This window comes from Bos javanicus, chromosome 1 (assembly GCF_032452875.1).
Source record: "Bos javanicus breed banteng chromosome 1, ARS-OSU_banteng_1.0, whole genome shotgun sequence".
NCBI classification, from domain to species: domain Eukaryota; kingdom Metazoa; phylum Chordata; class Mammalia; order Artiodactyla; family Bovidae; genus Bos; species Bos javanicus.
Window position 1 is genome coordinate 69,890,215 of NC_083868.1, and position 21,451 is coordinate 69,911,665.

At 42.6% G+C, this 21,451-nt stretch overlaps 1 protein-coding gene across 3 annotated transcripts in view; it reads right to left on the reverse strand.

Moving 5' to 3' along the window:
• Window positions 1-21,211, reverse strand: part of SLC12A8 (solute carrier family 12 member 8) — a 153,260-nt gene extending 132,049 nt beyond the window's left edge. Inside the window, exons 1-3 of one of the 3 annotated variants that reach the window (XM_061410924.1) lie at window positions 13,511-21,211; window positions 11,189-11,261; window positions 9,735-9,830 (exon numbers count right to left, since the gene is read on the reverse strand). In XM_061410924.1, the coding sequence (XP_061266908.1) occupies window positions 9,735-9,830; window positions 11,189-11,261; window positions 13,511-13,530 (189 nt within the window). In that variant the 5' untranslated portion in view covers window positions 13,531-21,211. The other 2 variants (XM_061410942.1, XM_061410933.1) reach the window with 2 other exon arrangements.
• Window positions 21,212-21,451: the final 240 nt, after the last annotated feature.

Sequence of the window (21,451 nt, forward strand, 5' to 3'; positions counted from 1 at the left end):
ATGAAAAATAACTACTTTCCCAAGCAAAAATACTTAATGAAAACATTTTAATCTCTGGCTTGATAGAATACAGCTGGACTCTCATATCTCCTGCATCCAATCTGCTGTGAGATGTTATTTTTGAAGTACATGAAAACAATTTGGCCTCCCATGCTCCTATAGTTAGAAAGAGTAATCTACTACCACCAATCCATATAAGAAAAAATTCCTGTCACCCCAAAGAGAAGAATATTAAAAAAAAAAAAAAAAGTGACAGGGAATATAAGAAACAGCAGTAGCTACATATGAACCAGAAGAATTAAAGGATACTTGAAAAAAAATTAAGACTTTATTGCTCAGAAGCAGCAAAGCTTTAACAACTTAGGCCTGTGTCTTCTCCTCCATGAGTCTGATAACGTGACTTGGTTTTCCAGTTAAACACACACATTTATAGATCTTACTACAATAAATGCTATTTGCAGGTGTAAAGTTTTTATAACCAACTATAACAAACATGAAAATACTTATTACAATTAAAATATATATAAGTTTTATAAACCATGACAATGTAAAAGTAACAATCCAACAAAAAATTAGAAATCAAATGAGAGAAACAGAAGGAAGGGTAAACATGCCAATGTTCTCTTTTTTCATACTGGGAAGCAATAAGTAAACTGATATTAAATTGATAATGTAGTCAAGAAACTGAGGTATAAATAAAATATTTAAAGTTATAAACCATTAGCGACTGTCTCTGGGGAATGGCGGTAAAGGAAGAGAGGAAGAAGGCTTTTAATTTTGTATCATTCTTTTGCTTAAAAAATGTTTTTATCGCATACGTGTAGTACTTCTACAATATAAATAATAACAATTTTTATTTGAAGAAAAATCTATCACATATTATAAATATTTGAAAAATAAAATGCTGACCTCAAGTTAGAAATTTATTTATAACTCAACTTCACTTTATGCAATGGATGGATACACCAAAAGATACCTGTGATCTGAATCACATTTGAAATGTACAGTCTGCTTAAATTTCTTTGATAAAATTAATATCTATCCATACATGTGTATATCTTTGTTTAAAATTAAAATTTGCCTGTGCCTTGGTTTTTTTTTTTTTTAACTGATAATTGCCTAAAACAAAAACGGAAAGCTATTCAAAATGAGCCATGGCCTTCTGTTTTCTAAGTTCTATGAACACTGAGACTCACTTTAGAGCAAATTTATCATCAGGATCAAACATAACTATTTTTGGCTCAATGAGGATCACTAGGCTACCATCACTTCAAATTCATCAGTAAGCACCTAAATCCTGCAACTTCTGACAGAGGCTGTGGATGTGATTTACAAGCTATCTGCAGACTGGAAAAAGCATATCATCGAATTTTTTTACACAGACCAGTGGTTTTTACTTCATTATCTTTTTCTCTTTCTTTATGCCTGTTCATATAAAGAAGAGAATACTTGCACATCAAAACAAAAACAAAAGAAATGTAGCTTTCTTCTGATAGGTGACAATGACAATATCCTACTAGACAGGTATTCACGCCAGAACAGTAGTACCTCTGCAGACTGTTCATGCTGAGCTATTCTGAAGCATACCACCATCACTACAACCTCTGCAGGCTTTTGACTAAGTTGTCAAATTCAGAAAGAAAGAAAACAAGTTTTAAGAATCAGATTACATTACTACTTGAGGGTGTATGTCTGTGTGTGTGTGCATGCACACACACTTGCACAAATGCACGCTCCGTTGTGCTCAACGCCTTGTGACTCCACGAACTGTAGCCAGCCAGGCTCCTCTGTCCATGGGATTTCCCAGGCAAGAATACTAGAGTGGGTTGCCATTTCCTCCTCCAGGGGACCTTCCCGATCCCAGGGATTGAACCCGAGTCTTTTACATCTCCTGCACTGGCAGGCAGGTTCTTTACCACTAGCACCACCTGGGAAGCCCTACATTGCTACTTGATAATGATTAAAGAGCAAACAAGTCTTCCCTGCTGGCTCAGACAGTAAAGAATCCATCTGCAACGTGGCAGACCTGGGTTCGATGCCTAGGTTGGGCAGATTCCCTAAAGAAGGGAATGGCAACCTATTCCAGTATTCTTGCCTGGAAAAGAGCAAAAAGAGATACTGAATTATACTCCCTAAGGTATGTATATTTCTTTAAATGTTTTTTATTTGATATTGTTTTATGAATACAGATATATCTAGTATTAAAGCTTCTATCCTGAAGAGAGATATTTTGTCGGCAAAAGAATAAAATGAATGGAAAAATAAGCTAAAATTGTCATCCACCCCTATAGGAAGCCAGTTGTTCAATCAGGCCTGACCAGAGTCTAAGCACCACCTAGCAGCTCCTTACACAAATTATAAGAAAAGTACTTCAGAATCATTAACACGGCCTCTAGGATTCTCCTTCCAAACCCCAAACTATTAAACAAAGGACTGCATTTTTTCTGCATTTGACCATGGATGCAATATAACCTAAGGCAGTAAGAAATTTTTAAGTCATCTAGTTCATTTATTCATAGCTGCTGCTGTTGCTGCTGCTAAGTTGCTTCAGTCGTGTCCGACTCTGTGCGACCTCATAGACGGCAGCCCACCAGGCTCCATTGTCCCTGGGATTCTCCAGGCAAGAACACTGGAGTGGGTTGCCATTTCCTTCTCCAATGCATGACAGTGAAAAGTGAAAGGGAAGTTGCTCAGTCATGTCCGACTCTTCTCGACCCCATGGACTACAGCCCACCAGGCTCCTCTATCCATGGGAGTTTCCAGGCAAGAGTACTGGAGTGGGTTGCCATTGCCTTCTCCGTCATTCACAGCTAGGCAGAATATATTAATCATGTTTTTTCCTTTCTGTCTTATGACATTGCTGCTGCTAAGTTGCTTCAGTAGTGTCCAACTCTGTGCGACCCCATAGACGGCAGCCCACCAGGCTCCGCCATCCCTGAGATTCTCCAGGCAAGAACACTGGAGTGGGTTGCCATTTCCTTCTCCAATGCATGAAACTGAAAAGTGAAAGTGAAGTTGCTCAGTCGTGTCCAACTTTTGGCAACCCCATGGACTGCAGGCTACCAGGCTCCTCCGTCCATGGGATTTTCCAGGTAAGAGTACTGGAGTGGGTTGCCATTGCCTTCTCCGCTTATGACATTATGATATCTTAAAAATCTTGTAGTTCAGGGAACAGATCAACCTTCCCAGGGCTAACCAGCTCTTATAGATAGCACACAGCTGGCCAGGAGCATGCCTTTCATATGCAAACCTACCAATTCTGAGTTATTCCCTAAGCCACTCTGTTTATCTAATTCTCACACACCAAGCCAATATTTCCCCTGCTCTAAATCATCCCCAGGTCAGTTTCTAGGAAACTAGAGACCATCTCTACTGCCAAAGCTTACCAGAACTATTAAAACCAGCCAGTCCTAAGCTGTTTGCTCTACCCTGCCCTGCCCTTCCCACCAAAAGCACAATAAGGGCTGTGGCCCAGGTTTTCCCTTCATTCCTGCTTTTGCCTCCTGACCAGAACCTGGTGCTTTCCCTGTGGCCCTGCATGGCATTCCTCCTTCTCTTGAGAAATGTAAGTGGTAAATTCTTCTTCCAATGGCACTGATCTCTCCGTGTCATCAGTCACCTCTACAAATGAAGATCCTGTGAATATAAATGAGACAATCCCACTGCATTCATTTCTGTGAAGAATCACTTTCATTCTAGTTCATCCAGAAAATGTCTCCACTCCAACTTTTTACAAGTATGAGGCATTTTCAGAGCATTGTCATTTTCGAGGTTGACCTCCTAGGCTAAGTGACAAGTAGGCCTATAAAGTGGAAGGGGCCAAAGACAACAGAGAGAGAGCAAGAAAGACGAACCGAGCTCACATGAAAGCTGCAGACTCATTCAACCCTGAGAGTAATCGCTGCCCTTTCTTCTCTTCCAGGCTCCAGGGCCCAAGCCTGTTTCTTCTGTTATATCCCATAGGTGGTTCTGTCTAGGTACCCTTGGTCTTTCTAAGCCTCAAGACCCTTCACTTGCATTGAGTCTCTCCAAAGACTACACGTAATTTTGTATTTATAATTTGTATCCTTTTGACTGAAGAGAATCCCTGAAAATGGTATAAGCTTCATGCCCTACAGAAACTGGGAGGGTGATAGGGGTCATGACTCCCAGAATCCCAGATGTAAGCCCTTCTCTTCCACCCAACCCCTCTGGACCCCAGCTTCCCTGTCTGTATAAGAAGGTATAACAAGATGGCCTTGTCCTGGGTTCCCTTTTCTCCTCAGGTGCATTCATTTCTCTATATTCTAACAAAGCAATAAGCTATCACCTAGCATGTGGCTGCCAAGGCTCACTTTGCATATTGGCTTTTTAAAGATGCTAAAACGGGCCTGAAAAATGCAAAAATGAAAGTCAGTTCTTAACTGTACATGGGCTAATAAGGGTGCAGAAAACTACAGCAAAGCTTCTGTGATGAAGCCTGATACCAATGCTCAAAATTATAACCTAAAGATTGGCTGCATTAAGATCAACCCAGAGCCATAATATAGGGTGAGGGTGTTTGGGCTCAGTTCTCACCTGGCTCTGCCACTCTCTTAATGTATCTTTGGGCAAGTCATTCCACATCTCTGGGCTTGTTTATTGACAAGCTAAGCAAGGGCTGGACCAGAGGATCTCTAAGAACTCCTCCATTTTTTTGAGTTTGAGAGTAGAAAATTCCTCTTTATTCATTGCAATAACTTGTATCACCTCTGTCTCTTAACATGTTCACCTCTTTTTGCCTCGCTTGCTGGTCCCACAACTGGATCATATTCTTTCTTACTCTTACCACATTGAGCTAACCTCAGTGAGCCACTGAACCGAGGAAGCGAGAACAGGGAGCAAGCACAGGAGAGGCCAGAGAGGGAAAGGGAGGCGGGGAGTCTGGCAGCACTGAGTCCTGGTGCAGCATCATGAAGGGCTCGCACCCTGGCTCACGCATGGGCCAGATGCCATAGCTCTGATGGGCAACTTACTCCGTGAGTCTGCATGGGGCTTTTTTCAACAGTGATTATCTCAGGCCAGCCAGAAGTTACCCCACAGACTTCCTAGAACAGGGTCCTCACAGACTCACTCCTGCTGGATCCCAAGTTTCCAGCTGGATAAAGAAGGAAGAGAATGAGTTACTCACACTAGCTAATCTGCGGCTTTTGGTCACCCATTCTCAGACCACAGCATGACACAGCTTCCCTTTAAGTTTTTCTGGAGACTATCCAATCCTGAGAGAAGGAAAACAGCACACCAGACTAGTGGGAGGCATCCCTTATTCCATCATGATTAAGAGACTTCTGTTTTACTATCTGCAGCACTCGCTGGAGATCCTGGCAAGAACAGGCACTCGATAAATGCCTGCTAAGCTGAGCCAACTTTTCCTGCTATTTCCCACACTAAGAGCACTGGATCCTGCTGGACCCCAGACCTTGCACAGATGTCCACTTGCCATCTCTCCCTGTCTCCAGCTACTCCTTTCTCCTGTCAGCTTCATCTTCCTGACCACTGCGTCTGTCACAGTCCTCTCTGTCCAGTGACTGATGGAGAGATGGCTGCTATCAAAGGCCATTAGCTTTCCATTCACCTCCCTCTGGCACCAGCTGCTCCTTAGCTTTCCAGCCCTGCATCTCACAAGCAGACTACTCGACTGGGTTTCTGTGTGAAATCTGCTTCATCTGATCACCGGACAAGCACTGTATTTAGTGTGCACCATGTGACAGGCACGGGGCCAGACCCTTCTGTAGATGGCGTAAGAACCCTGAAAATCAGGTACACTCACCCCATCTTGCAGTTGTGGAAACAGAGGGCAAGCCCTTGAGTAACTTGCCCAAGGGCCTGGCATGCCTGATGGCATAGTCAGAATTGGGAACCCCAGGTTCCCAGGTTCAAGTCCACCCTTAAACCATACTGCACATCAGTGAAGTGCCTGGGGACAGAGATTCCCGAAATGACTCATACCTCCACAAGGTACACACACACATTCCCAAACCACTCCAGGCCTAAAATAGTCCTCAATGGACTACCCCTCCCACATCATCCAGAGTGTCCCAGACACTATCCCAGTCTCTGGTTTTGGCCAAGGAAATTATTCTGGATTTGGGACTCCTACCTTAGGTCTTCTACCTGAATTTGATGTGCTGAGTTATGTATTCATTTGCCAACTGAACCCTCTGATCAGTCATATCACTACCTCATGGATCAAATACATACTGCCCATCTCAGTTTTATTATTAGGCAACATTTACAAAATGCCTATGAACTGAGTGCTATACTAAACATTTACATGAAGTGTCTCTGTTAATCTTCATAATTCTCTAAGGTGGGTTCTATTATTGTAGTCATTTTATGGGAGGATACAAAGGCTTAATAACCAGGTGAAGTAACTTTCCCAAAGTTACAAAGTGTTAGAGTCAGTACTTGAATCAGGCAGCACCATCAACCCTTAGATCTACAGACCCTTCTCAGCTGGTCTGCTTGACCAACACACACCTACCCACCCCCACCCACCCCCACATACCCAATCTGGTCCCAAAATGAGTAAAGCAAACCAAGAATCCATTCATTAACCCCTCCACTTAACTTGCAAGCATCCCCACTCTTCCCAAATGACACAGTGACCAAGAACAGAGCAGATCTGAACAGAAGGGTTTAGGGTAACACCCCCTAGCCTGTCTTCCCACTGGGCATGGCCTTCCTGGTTCCATGCTCTTCAGGCCTCAAAGCTCTTAGCAGAATTCCTAACTCCCAAACCTGGAGTAAAGGGAGAAAAAGGTTTATGGGAAACTTCTGGAAGGCCAACCACTTCAAACATGTTAGCTGTCCAGCCTGCTATCTGTTCCCATACAGGCTTCGCCCAGGCCATTGAGGCAGGAGGCATAAAGCAGAAAAGATTAAAGCCTAGACCTTGGCAACAACCATTCCCGGGTTCAGAGTGCCTCCGTTTTTCATCTGTCAACCAAAATAATTATTATATCTACTTCAGAATGTTGTGAAGATTAAAAGAGATGATGCACATTAAGTGTTCAGCACATAATAAGTTGATAGTTATAATCATTTTCTTACCCTCGCAGCCTGGGGATGTGTGCCCCAACTTTACCACTGACCCTTCAAGACCTAATGCAAATAGCAGCTCCCCCTATCCTTAGCCAGGTGAGTTCAGTTAAGCAGAACCGGCACTGACTGAGCATCTTCCATACGCCGAGCACTAACGACAAGTACTGAGGACTCAAAAATGAATAAGACAATGCCCTGAACTTCAGGGATTCACAGTCTTAAGGAAGACAGGAGTGGCAACCCACTCCAGAATTCTTGCTTGGAGAATCCCGTGGACAGAGGAGCCTGGCAGGCTACAGTCTGTGGGGATCGCAAGAGTTGGACATGACTTCACAACTAAACCACCACCACCCAGGAAGACAGGAAAGAAACAGCTCACTTCAATACTGCAGAGCAAGTGCACTGACAGAGCATGCTACGGGAGGGAGCAGGGGAAGCCAGTCAGATCATGTGAGGGCGGGTGGGCAGGGGCTGTGGGGGCCAAGGTAAGGAGTCTGAACTGAGTTCTGAAGGCAGCGAGAAGCCATGGAAAGGCTTTAAGCAGAGGAGTCAAATGTACAGACTTGTGATTTAAAAAGGGATCGCTTTAGACGAGATGTGGAGAAAGAAGTTAGGAAGATATGAAATAATTCAATTAAAAAATGATACCTTGGACAAGACAGGGCAATGAAGACAAAGGGAGAGATTTCCAAGATGTCTAGATAATGAACACCAAAGGCCTTGACATTGAACACTGTCTAATCCCTGTATGTTCAGAGACTGAGGGAGATGGAGAGGAAGGTGATACATAGGCATTTACATTCATCATTTTAAAAATCAACACTCGAGACTTCCCTGGTGGTCCAGCAGTTAAGACTCTGTGCTTCCACTGCAGGGGGCACGGGTTCAATCCTTGGCCAGGGAACTAAGATCCCGCATGCCACGTAGTTGTGGCTTTAATTAATTACAAAAAATTTTTAAAATAAAATCAACTCTCTCTTAGGAAATTCATGGCAATTTAGCTTGCACTGTGGTCATCTGTTACTTGTTCATTTGGTTAGTCAATTAACATTTACTGCTACTTAAATGCCAAGCATAGCCTTAGATACTTGGAGAGTTCAGAGACAAATCAGCTGAGTGAGAAGTATTAGCAAAGACCAGCAAGGGGAAAGATACAAGTACAGGGCCTAGGGAATGGACCTTTGTCTGGAAGGTGGGGTACAGAGAGTAAGATGCAGGGGAGCAGGTTTGAAACTCAGACTGGGTCAGACTGTGCAGGACCTAGGCTAAGGAGTTTGAACTCTTGAGTGGTGGATAGGAGAGCCACTGAAGGTTTTAAACGAGAGAGAGGGTCACAGCTGAGCCTCAATGGATCCCTCTCACAGCAATGAACCAAATGCTCTCCTTTCAGAATCCCTGGAAATGAGGGCCTTATGTTTTCCATCTGGGTACATTTTTCAAGCTTAACAGTACCCATTATTTAGGAAGTAGTCCATGAACATATATTAGGTGCATAAACACTCATGTACAGTCTTGCAAACACAAATAAAATGCATGGCAAGTATGACGAGAAACTGGTCGAGCTAAACACATTCTTAAAGTTAAATAAAATAAGTAAGACAAGGTTTCTATAAGGGTACTCAACCACATTAAAAATATGGTACTGGCTCGTTCACCTAGGAGCAAAGACCTCTGGGCAAGAGTTCTGAAATCTCTCTGAGGAGCTATTCTGGGTCTCCAGTCACTCGTTTTTTCTAAACACCTTGAATATTTAGGGGGCTGGGTGTAATGAGCTCAGTAGAGAATGCAGGATACAGTACTGGGCCCGCCAGGGGGAAGGGGAGCAGTACCTTTTGCTGAGCACTCGCCAGCTGCCAGCCACCACGATGCATTTTTCATATGTACCCCTGCACATGAAGAGGGGTAACTAGCCAGCTTGGATTTCCCCACCAATTCTGAATCCCATCTGCCTCTCCAGCCTCTGCCCTTTGGCTCAGGGCTCCCCGGCTTTGGACCCCATTCTCTTGTTACTGTGTGAGGCCATGAGTTGATTCTCTCTCCTTTTGGGGGGCTCATTCTCCCTGTTATAATGCCAGAAAACCCCTCTAACCCTCTCTATAAAGACGAGAGATATCCAAGAGACTGAAAACTTCACAGTTGAGTGATCATCATACAGCAAAGACCCTGGTGCAAGTTGCTCCTTGATAAATGCCTAAGCACAGTTGGTTTTTTAGGGGAGAGTCATTTAATTCCATACCTACACTGAATACTGTAATGATCAACAGATAAAGAAAGAAAAAGAAAAACCTGCAGATACCAGGGAATCCAGAAATCTATTTGACTTCAGTATATACAGTATGACTTTGTCAGAAATAAATTTACCTTCTTACATTGGTTTGATACAGTATTAAAAGGAGTTTGTATTATCTCAGTCCTCACTCTGTTCATGGAAAACCTCCATGGGTGGGGCAGGGTAGGAGGAGGAGTGTCCAGGATTCAGAATCTGCTAGATACCAAAGAATATTTTTTGCACACAGATGGCTAGGAGTTGGCTGTAACATTTTCTCGATTAAGCTGGAATACCAAAATAAATGTCTGAGATCATTACTTTTAAAATAGTCCACCGTAAGATTTCCATTCAGCATCTTGCCTGGTGACCTTTTCTCACAGACCCCCACACCACCCAGGCCTACCTGCTGGGCTGCCTCGTGGAAGAGTTCCTGCACTTGAGATATCTGGGCCATTCTTCTGGAAATGGGGGTCCTGGTGGTCTGGGTGGGGAGACCCCTCTGGAAAGTAAACAGTGTTCCCGATCAGTCTGGCTCCTCTTTCCCTGGATCCTTATTGCCCATCCTTCCTATACCAGGCCCTGTCTGAGGAAGGAACTTTGTCTTGCCTCATCTGGAAACATCTCCTTCCCTCTTTGGTACCCAAATATTTGATCCCACTCATCCTTCACAGACTCCCTCTGCTCAAATGTTGTTGTTCTTTTAAACACAGCTGCCCCCAGCTCTTTTTTGCCCTGAGCTCCTTCAACACAGGGGTCGGAGCTGACTGCCTAGCTGCCCAGCGCCTGAGGACACAGTTTTACACTCCTCTCCTTCCTTGTGAACCCCTCTGTCCAGGGCCAGGACACCATCGATCCACTAGAACTGGCTGCAGGTGGTCAAAGGACCGGAGACTTACCGAGACCAGCTCCGGAGACAGAGCACAGACCCCTAGGGTTTCGGTCAACGCTGAACTCGCGTGCCTCCAGCAACCCCACTTACGCGAACCCCTACAGCGCAGCGTACACCCACTCTCCAGCGTCCGCCCTTCTCGAACCAAGTTCTCAGGAAGCCCTGGGCCCGGCGGGAGGCTCGGGTCCCAGTTGCCGTGTGCAGACAGGAACGGGGTCTACCTGAGCAGAGGGCAAAGGTGACCCAAGCCGGGCACCGGCTTACAGAGTTCCCGGGAAAGAGGAGCCGCCCAAGACCACCGTGCGGTTTCCCCACCCACCAGCCGCTCGGCGTCCGCCCTCACCTGTTCTCGGGACGCCGGCTTCTAGAGCTGGGCCCGCCCCGCCCAGGCCCCGCCCCGCCGCCACGTGGCTGACCAGGTGCGCGCGGCACGGGTCCCAGCTGTCCCGCTGACGAGGCGTCCGGCCCGAGCTCGGGCACCGCGGCCACGACTCTCGGATCCAGGTTGAGAGAGTCGGGCCGCGGGCACTTCCCCTCCCCAAGGGTGGTGCCCGCATACCGTAGGCCGCCCGGGAGAGCTCCCGGGAGAAAGGAACAGCAATCTTAACAGGGGTGGGAAGGGACTGCGCGGGGGTGCACGAGTGGACAAGGGAAGAGTCCGCAAACTCTTAGACTTGACCAGCTACCGCTCTGGATAGCTCGTTCACCGCACCCCGCCGAGGTGCACGACCCTCGGATTAGGGTGACAGGACGCGAGCCTACTCATTGCACCTGCTCTCTCTGACACTGCTGAACGCAGGAATGAGAGGCTGGGGAGCAGAAGCACTGGCGCAAGAGACTAAGTCTGCGCTCCAAGGACCCCAGTGTGCCTCGGCCACGCGACCTAGGTGACCCTCAGCCTTGCCGGAAGTGGAATTCTTTCGCCAAGAAAGTGCCCTCGGGCATGCTGAGGTGTGGGAAGTAATTACCTTCGCCACCTTCAGCGATTCCCAGAATCGGCTTGAAGGGATTAGGGATGAGGTAAGGTTTCCAGGACCCCACCTTGAAGGAAAAAAAAAAAAAAGTCATCATCATGCAGAGAGATTAAATTATCTCTATTTCCAATCCGGCATATTTCCTAAGCCTGAAATAACTTGCTAGGCCTCCTTGTGGGCTTCTGAGAAACCGGAGGGCAGCTGGGAGTACTTCCCACGCCCACAGGAGCCTTTGTGTGAAAATCCCTAAAAATAGAGGTTGTTCTTTTAAAAACAAAAGGGAAGGCAAAGTCATGGGAACACTGACAGAGCCCCAACCTCCTCTGCTCCAGCAAAGGGTTTTTTGGGTTTTTGTGTGTGTGGATTTTGATGTGAAAATATATATATAATATAAAATGTACCATTTAAACGATTTTTAAGGGTATAGTTCAGTGGCATTAATAATATTTACCACGTGGTGCAGCTTGAACTATTTCCAAAACTTCATCACCCCCAAACTGAGACTTGGTACCCTTAAGCAGTAATTCCCCACAGCCCTCTTGTCCCAGCAAGTGGTAATCTCTATTTTCTGGCTCTATAAATTTGTTTCTCCAACCTTTCTCATATAAGTGAAATTAGATGACATTTGTCCTTTTTATGTCTGATTTTTCACTTAGTATCGTGTTCTCAAAGTTGTAGCATGTGTCAGAACTTCTTTCCCAGTAAAGAAGTTTGTACCAATGCACTCTGTAAGAGGAAAGAACCCCAGGATGAATTACAGATTAGCCACCTGTGAGCAATGGATGGCTGGGTGGGCGTATTTTTGGAATCTCATGTTTGTACAGACATCTGTACAGAGAGTAGTGCCATCTTTATTATTTATTTTGGGGTCACGTGTGTGGTTTCTGTAGTGTAGTGGTTATCACGTTTGCCTAACATGCGAAAGGTCCCCGGTTGAAACCGCATGGAAACAGCTTCACAGGGGCTTCCCTGGGGGCTAAGACGGTAAAGCGTCTGCCTGCAATGAGAGAGACCTGGGTTCGATCCCTGGGTCGGGAAGATCCCCTGGAGAAGGCAATGGCAACCCACTCCAGTATTCTTGCCTGGAAAATCCCATGGATGGAGGAGCCTGGTAGGCTACAGTCCATGGGGTTGCAAAGAGTCAGACATGACTGAGCAACTTCACTTTTTTGGGGGGTCACACCTGACACTTCGTTTTTTTGCCTCAAGCTGATTTCCTGTTTGCTGTCACTTTCTGATGAGCCTCTCTCAAAGTGTCATGTGAACTTTGAAGAATCTACATTCAATTCCATATCAGCCTGAGCTAAAAACATTAAAAAAGGAAATCCACCCCTCTGTTCAAAACCACCTACTTCTTGTCACTCATCATTTTCTAAACAAATGAAAAGTTTCCTTTAAAACTTATGAGCATCTTCTATACCTAAGAACAAATGTTTGTCCTTTTTCTTCATGTTAAGGCTAGAGAAACCTGTCCATTTGCAAATAAAAAAAGTGTATCCTGCTTAATGTAGATTTATAACAATGATATAACTGTAAAAAAATAGTAATACTCTTACTGTATTGAAAAATAGAATCCTGCATAACCTCTGAACAGAACAATTCCATTTTTAATATACTACCCTATATGACCTAGTACAAAGATGTTCACTGCATCATTACTTTGTAATAGTTTTTGAAATTTAACATCCTAACTGACCACTAATAGAAGACTGATTAAATAAGTTATGGTACAGCCACACTATGATAGCCAGCATTAGAAAGAACTAGGTATTTTTATATGTACTAATATAGAACTTTGATCATCACATAACAACAAGTAAAAACAGCAAATTATAGAATAACATATACAGTTTTTTTTAAGCAGTGCATATATGTGTATAGTTTGTATGGAAAATACACATCCATTTGTTAACAGTGGTTATCTGTAGAGAGGGGGGTTGAGATAGTAAAACGGGAGAGGAAATCTAAGTTTGGTGCACAAATTTTGGATTTTTATTGAATTTTTTTCTTACAATGAGCACGTTATTTTGGGGATCTGAAAAAATGAGTAAGAAAATTAAAAGACAATGTGGGGTAGATTGCATTTTCCAAAGATAACTGCATTAACATATTCCATCCCATATGCTCTTTTGAAATATGACATTGACATTCCTTCAAAAAGAGATGGGAATCTATGTCCTCTCCCCTTGAGCCAAATGGACCTTTGTAAGTGCCTCAACCAATAGAAGTGAAAGAAATGACACTGCTTGACTTCCTAGGTTAGGTCATAAAGGCAGTAGGGAGTCCATCTGGCTTCCTTGCTCTCAGAGCACTTACCCTTGGAACTCAGCCACCATGTTGTGAGGAAGCCCAGGCCACACGGGGAGACCACATGTTCCTACCAATAGCCAGTATCAATTGCCAGACGTAAGTGAAACAAGCCTTCAGATGATGATTCAAGTTCCCTGCCTTAGATTCTTCCAGCTGAGGTCCCAGACGCTGCAGAGCAAAGATAAGCTGCCCTTGCTGGACTCTGTCTGAATTCCTGACCACAGAAACCATGATAGATAGTGAACTATTATTGTTTTAAGCCACTAAATTTTGGGGTAATTTGTTATTCAGCAACAGATAGCAAATACATAATGCATCTAACCAAGATAAAAAATATTTCATTTCCTTTCACAGTATTTTTATTCATCTCAAATTGTTTGACTTTACCCTTGTTGCAGTAGTTATATTTAAAAATAATATTATTCTTAAATTTTCTTAAACTCACCTTTTAAACTCACCTCTTAAACACACATTTAAGAAATATTCTTAAACTCACCTTTTTTTTCTATTTGGGAACCACTCCAGCTAGAGTTGAAGCCCACAGTAGTGAGGCTGTTGCTCTATGGGTCCTACCTTGTCAGCTGCAGACAGAAGATCCTTCATCTCGTTCCTTTCCAGTGGTCAGTGCTGGGAATTGCCTTCTGTGTAAAAGCTGGAGAAGAGACCATGTCTTGAAAAATGATCTCATTTATCAGAAAGTCTGAACCCTGGGGAGGGATCAGAACTTGGACAAATTCAACCAAAATAGAAATGTGCAAACAGGTTGAAAACATTAAATCAAAATGTAAATATGTATAATAATTACAAAACCATATCTCACAGCCTGTGCCCTAGAACCAGCATCAGAAGGGCTGCAAATAATTGATCTGCTAGTCTGGTGGTACTCTCTCCCCCAGGTCTGCATTTTGTAATCACCTGGGTATGGGGTGGGGCCTTGGCACCAGCATTTTCTTTAAACTTCTCAGGTGATTCTAAGTGACAGCCAAGTTGTAAACTATGGAATTTCTAGCTCAGTCATTTTAGGGTTTTTGTTTTTACCTTCTCTAAAATACCAGAGGGAGCATACATCTTGTCCACAATAGTGTGTTACTCCAATTATAATCTTCAAGGACAAGGGGAAAGTGTGAAATATAGCTGAGTGCAGAGAACACAAGCAAAACAAATATATTTGTAAATATACAAATATAAAATATGTATACTTTTTCTTTTTAGTTGGACATGATGCACCTCCTGCAACATCACACCTGTCTTAAAAAGTCATAGATATTCTGCACACACTCAGCAAACTTTTGTTTGCTGGCTCTGAGGGGAGAGTCAGAATTTGAACCTAAACTTGGTTTGGTTTCAATACCAGACCCTCTCTATACCAGCTTCTCTAATCCAGGTGAAGAGATGAGGCAGAAAGAGAGTTTTCCTTCTTCCTGGATTTTGAAATGCTTTCCCAAGAGCCCCAGATACAAAAAAAGTCTGTCAGAAGGGCTATCATATGCTACTAGGAGTTGGAAGGGGGTGAATCAAGAGCTGCAAGCCTGACGGCAGTGCCAGCACTGCACACTGCAGGCCCAGAGGAGGGGACGGGGCTCCAGGAGACTCACCCCGCTCTGACTTCCCGGGCTGGGCTGAGTGGAGAGGGAGGGGCCGCCACTGTCCTGCCATCAGGTGTCCCCAGCTCCTGCTGAGCAGGTTTCTCCTCCAGGATCTAAGCTATTTGTTGACTCTGGGGGTTTGCCCTCAATCAAGAGAAAGGCATTCTCCCTCAGCCATCTGGCATCTGCCATGAGCCAGGACCTGCTGGGGCTGTGAGAAAACATGGTATGCACACAGAAGCCTAATGAACAGGGTCCAGTATTTCATGGATGATTGTGGCAGTCTTACTGAAATGTAACAACAGTGCAATTAGCACTCAGCCTTTGTTCAAATATCATGTAAGACCCACCACAGACCTTCAACAGTCTAGATGACAAAAATTAGGTCAGAGTGTGAGTCCCAGATCTTCCTTTCCGCTGTGTAACTTTGTCCAAAGTCTTTAATGTGTCTGAGCCTCAGTGTCCTCATTTTTAACAGTTAATGATAAGACCTGTAAAAACTATCTGACGGAGTTTTTACGAACATTCTAGAAGTTGCTGGAGATTGAAATCCAATTCAGCTATCTGTTGTTTTCAAAATCCCCCCTTTCCTCCCATTTTGAAATTCACATGACCCGTTTTCTGGTCCCACAGCTGCTATCCAGAGCCTCAAACTCTCTGGCAGTGCTTCTACACCACCTGCAAGCTCTCTTTGCATCCTCAGGTGTAACTCATAGTTCCTGAATGCCCTCTTTCAACCACATTCTCTAGACATCTGTTGATCACCACTGTGCCCAATGCAGATACACAATGGGGAGCAAGATGGCTTGCGACAGGCAGAAAATCAAATTCCCATACTAATAAGTAAATCATTACAAACAGCCAATGCCAGTTCTTTCCTATGCTAGAAAAGAACAGTACAGGGTGGTCCAAGACTGGGGGTGACTCAGAGGAGAGGGTGGGTGTGACATGATCAGGGAGATCAGGATAAGCTTTTCCGAACAAGTGATGCTATAGTTGAAATTGGGGAGGGGAGATTAATAGAGAAAACCGTGCCAGTGGTAGAAAGGGGTCATAACCAAGTGTAAGAGACTGGAAGCAGCTCAGTAGTGAAAAAGCAGAGGATGAGAGGCTCACGGGTGGGGGAGGTGGGGACTACCGGCTGCAGAGAACACAAGTGAACATAAGGTCACTGCAGAGAACATAAGGGTCAAGGTAAGAGCTTAGTGTTTATTCAAGTAGCAACTGAGACACTTCTGAAGGTCTTGTCCATGATTCTCATCTGGCGAAAATACTGGAGGTTATCAAGACTCCTTGTGCAGAAACTTGCAGCCTGGGCAAGAATTGAGGTTAGCTTGGGCTGTGGCAATGAGAGAGGTGGGGTTCAAAAGGATTTGAGAAATATTCACAAGCCCTGACTCCATGAGTTGTCAATCTGACTGAACAGATCATAGAACATTTACTGGGCCACACCCAGCAGTGAGTAAGGTCATTTTCCATTAACTGGCCACACATGTAGACATGGTTCTTTGTTCCTATACAACTGGGTTAAGGAAAGGGCTGGGACCTTCTTGTTCACTGATCAAGCCCCGGCTATACTGTTCCTTACTCTTCTCACATATTGAGATGCGCCAAGGGGAAGCAAACGCTCCAGGGGCCTGTGGTCCTGGTGACACTGTCTGGCCCATTTCTACATGAGGGTATGGGAAACAGGTCCAGCACTTAAGATAGCTTATATCTTACTAGCCATTGGTCCTTGTGTGGATTTCTTTTGGGGATCTTGTTAAGTTTGTGGTTGAATGCAGAATCCGGCATTTCCAGGCTCCCTGATCATAGCATCATCTTAATGCCATCAAATGTCCACCACTTCTAGTACCTTCACTGCTAATGCCTCTTTTATCCCATAACATTGTTCATTCACTCACTGGTATCTGCTTGTGTGAGGCATGGATCTATAGTCTGTGAACAAAATGCCTTCAAACAGCCCACAAACCAACCTAGGCGTCCAGAGTCTTTTCCTGATGAACAATTAGTTTTGAATTCTCTGGAAATAGTAATACTAAAAAACATGTATGATAAATAAACCTAACTTGTATGAAAAGCCAGGCATTGCACACTGTCTAGCTGTTTCTGATTGATGTATACCTGTTATGGCCCATATATACAGCCATTTAGGAGGAAGAAAATAAAGGAGATAAACAGAAATGGTCAAAGAAAAATAAAAAGGTGACTGGGCAGGCCTCCCGCATCCACACATCACTCCCTCCCAACTGGTGAGGCTGACTGTGCTCCTCCAATCTTCTTGTCCATGACTCTGATTTGGCCTCAGGGGCAGCCAGGTCCCTGCTCATGATTAACCAGTAGCTTAGGATTCAAAAGTTCAATATATTCTTGCTTTTGAAGGATGATTTCTTTTCCCTGAAAGTCTACTGATTTCGTTTTCACTCAGAGCAACACAAATGTTCCATCCTTTCCAGGGTCTCAGACAATGAAATCATAACTTCACAAAATTTCTGTCACTTTCACCTTGCTAAGTAGTTATTCTTTGCTGATCAATTAAATCCAGGCAGGTAGATCCTCTCGTAACTACTTTAATCTTTTGAAAGGTATAGTCAGCAAGTCAGGAATTTATTCCATGTGCTGCTTTACACAAAATTAAGCTTGCAACATCTGTCCAACTCTGCTCTTTGTGTTCTTGCCTTTGTGTTCTAAAATCTAAACTAGGGAGTATCTGTTTGTGCTTTTATAGTTTACAAATTACCTCAAATGACTTGTCACAGCAACTCTCATGGGGATTATTATGCCCATCTTACAGATGAAGAAAACAGACTCAGGAAAAGTAAGCAACTTGGACGATGTTAGAGAGAGAGATCCAGATGGAGCCAGAATTTGGAAGGTCTAAATTCCTTATTTATTTCACTGCTCTTTATCTGAAGAGTACCAAACTGTACTCCTACTGTCTCACAATTATAATCAGCAAAGTCCCACACAGCTTACTTAGAGCTGTCCCATGCAGCACCGGTTATGCTGTCCTGGCGTGCCATCACCTGCCCCCAGATCCTGAGGGCCAGCTCCACAAGCTGCTCGGACAACTCTCAGCCAAAGTCTCCTGTGGAGTTCTGAGGTGTTCTGAACACATTTACTCAGTTGTGTCCTCTTCCTAACATTTACTTTTGTGCTCCAGCAATCACTCGACTTTCATTATTGCCATGGAAAAAAGTTACATGATAGTGCTGCAGTTCCCACAAAGAAAACAGGAAAACTACCATATTGGAGGTTTAAACATAAATTTTACAGTGACCCAAACACATTGAAGGAAGCGGCTAAGGAAAAGAAGATAGCAAATGATCAGGGGCTAGTGGAAGTTATCTGACATGAAGAGTATCATAATAATAGTCTGGGAGTAATGGCCAGTTGGGGGTTATTTCCGAGTACTTAAGAAATATTAGTACCATTCTCTAAAGACTGATACTGATAGAATGACTAAAAGCACTGGCCTGCCTACTGCCAGGAAAGCATCCTCCGACATCCATTTCCAAACCCCCAATAAGAGAGAGGTGATTCTCTCCTCCGTTTTCATCCTCAGGTTGGTGAATCCCTACAGAGTATTCATCTTCCTTTTTAGAAATAGGTCAGTTCCTTCTGAATAAAGCCTACTGTCTCATTTCCACAGGCCAGGTTTGAATCCTATCCATAATCCTATTCAACCCTACTTGATATTTTAATTAGGGGAGGATTTTAAACAATGGTTTCTTATTTCCACTGTATTTATCTGTATATTTCTATCTTCTGGAACCAACTTACTAAAACTCTCTAGAAAACTATCCTAAAATAAGACTACTACGTACTCATTCATTGAGAAATGACATATAAATTACCCAACACATCCTAACACTGAATATTTGCTTTAATAATCTAAAGTACAACCCTGCATCCTGAAATTGATACCATCCTGCAGTTGACACCTTTCAGATGTTCATATAAAGATACTAGTAGCTTCAACCACCTATTTCTATCTAGCACAATGCCTGTTACTAAGTAGGTGATCAATGCTGAATACTATACCCTCACAAGTAAGAATTCAAATCAACAAAATATAGTTACTATCACAGATAATATACATTGTTTGGCCCCTTTCATCACCTTGACACAAGCATCATGGCTTCAGAATCTTATTAAGAATGGTATAAGCTAGAAAAAATTAAGAAAGCAACAACTTTAAAAGTTCATATGGATAAATATGCAAAGCCTCAAATGTTCTCTATTTCACAATTCAAGTCCATTTCTAAACTTGAATTTTCCTGGTAGTTTGGAAAAACCCCTTTGAAAATGTCACTCATTTATAGTATCACATTTCACATTCCAGCTCTTATTCACATGGCTATACAGCTGCATAAGTGTCTCTGTAAAATGTTTTTACTAGAAATGTCCTTTTAAGGACATTTTAAAATGACAAAAAGAACTAAAATAACGAGACTCTAAATTTACCTTTAGTTCACTTAAAACTTCTGCTCCATTGATTCTTTATCCATAAAATGAAAATAATTTATTCCAATACCATACCAGTTTCATCAAAGTGGGGGAAAAATTGCCAGCACTCTGAAAAGAATTTTTAACTTCTATCCAAACACGCGATCATCAACATCTTCATATTCCTTTGTGCCTGATAAATTTTCAAGGATTCAATAACAAACATTAAGTCAAATGACTTCAATTTTTCCTGCAATCTTCAGAAGGTGGGAGAACTATCATGTATATCTGATATGTATCTCACTGGCCCTCTCCCTACCATAGCTCATCATCCAAGAAAAAGTGTGATCTAAACAAGGTTTAGTAGATTATCGGTGGTATTATGTACTGGTTAAAGCACCATGCTAATAAACTCATCACGGTCTTAGGATTAATCTTTGCAAAAGCCAGTTAGTTTCTATTCCTCCCAAGGACCCAGGCTGCACTCCAAGCTTCAGACAGCTTTCTTACAATGTGTCCCACTGGTCACAAAACAGGGAGGGAGTACTGGCAAGGAGATAAATGGATGAAAACAAATTTCCACAAACAGGGGGGGAAAAAAAGCCATGTATGATAATTGAATCTTATCTATAAAGAAAAAACATACATTCTTACACTCTTTTTCTTAACTCTATGTTAAACTTATTTCGTCTAAAATACTGGTGACTAACATTAACACCAGACTCCTGCATTTTAGAACTGCCTGATAACGTTCTACACAAAGCTACCGTAAAGGCCCTCTTACTTGTTACCCAATTTGTGTACCAAACTGTTCGCTCTATACAGACATTCTTTTCCTCTTTTTACTATTAACCTTACCAATTTTAAAATATTTATCACTAAGTTACTTGAATCAGAATATTGTGAAAAATTCAGCTAAGAAATTATTCATAAAACTGTATTCTGTATTTTATTTTTCAAACAGCCAGTGTCATTTTAAATGCAGAATTTGCAAATATAAATTAGTCTAATAATTCAATTAAAAATAAAACAAAACCAATTTCCTTTAGTATCACAATACATAAAATGGTATTATAAACTCCAAATGGCAAGGTTTACTACATGACAATAATGTCAAGAAGCTCTGAAACTCATTAAACCTCTTAATGAATAGGTCAGTTTAAAGAACATTTCTCTGTTCCATGATTATGCATGAAACAAGCTTTCACTATATTATGAAGGCTCAGCAATTTATTCATGGCATAATATGGGGTCAAGCAAAATTTTATTTTTACAATGACAATAAAAAACACATTTAAACAACAACAAAAATCCTCCCAATTGTTTAAAAACAATTTTTGGAGGGTAAAATGTATTTTAAAATATATTGACTTACCAAATTTCAGTTGCCAAGCTGCTGACCACTGATGTAAAAGTCTGTATTTAAAAATATCACAGACATCTTTTAACAGTGAAAATTTCAATGTGATAAGTTTCATTGCAAAGCAATTTTCACCTGAGTAGAGTTTGAAATTTAGTGCTCATATGTTTGGAGGAGAAGTGGGGAAAGAAAGACCCACTGGTGTCAGATACTGAGTTTGTAGTTCTTTCACAATGATTTCCCAGAGGGCTGAAGAAACATCAACTATTTTACCTTCCAGGACATATATGATGCCCCCTTTTCTCCAATAAATTTGTTCTGGCATTTTATAAATTCTCAATATCCATATTCCTGTTTACCCATTTAAGCACAGCAACTCAAAATTCATTCAGTTCTATACAACAGTGTCTATATTATGTACATGTTTAATTATCAAGAGAAAATAGAAAATAAAATTTACAGTGATTGAGAAAGGGTCAGAAAATGGGATAGGAAAAGTAATACTGTATAATCAGAATATCCTATTATCCTACCAGTTTCAGTGACAAGGTT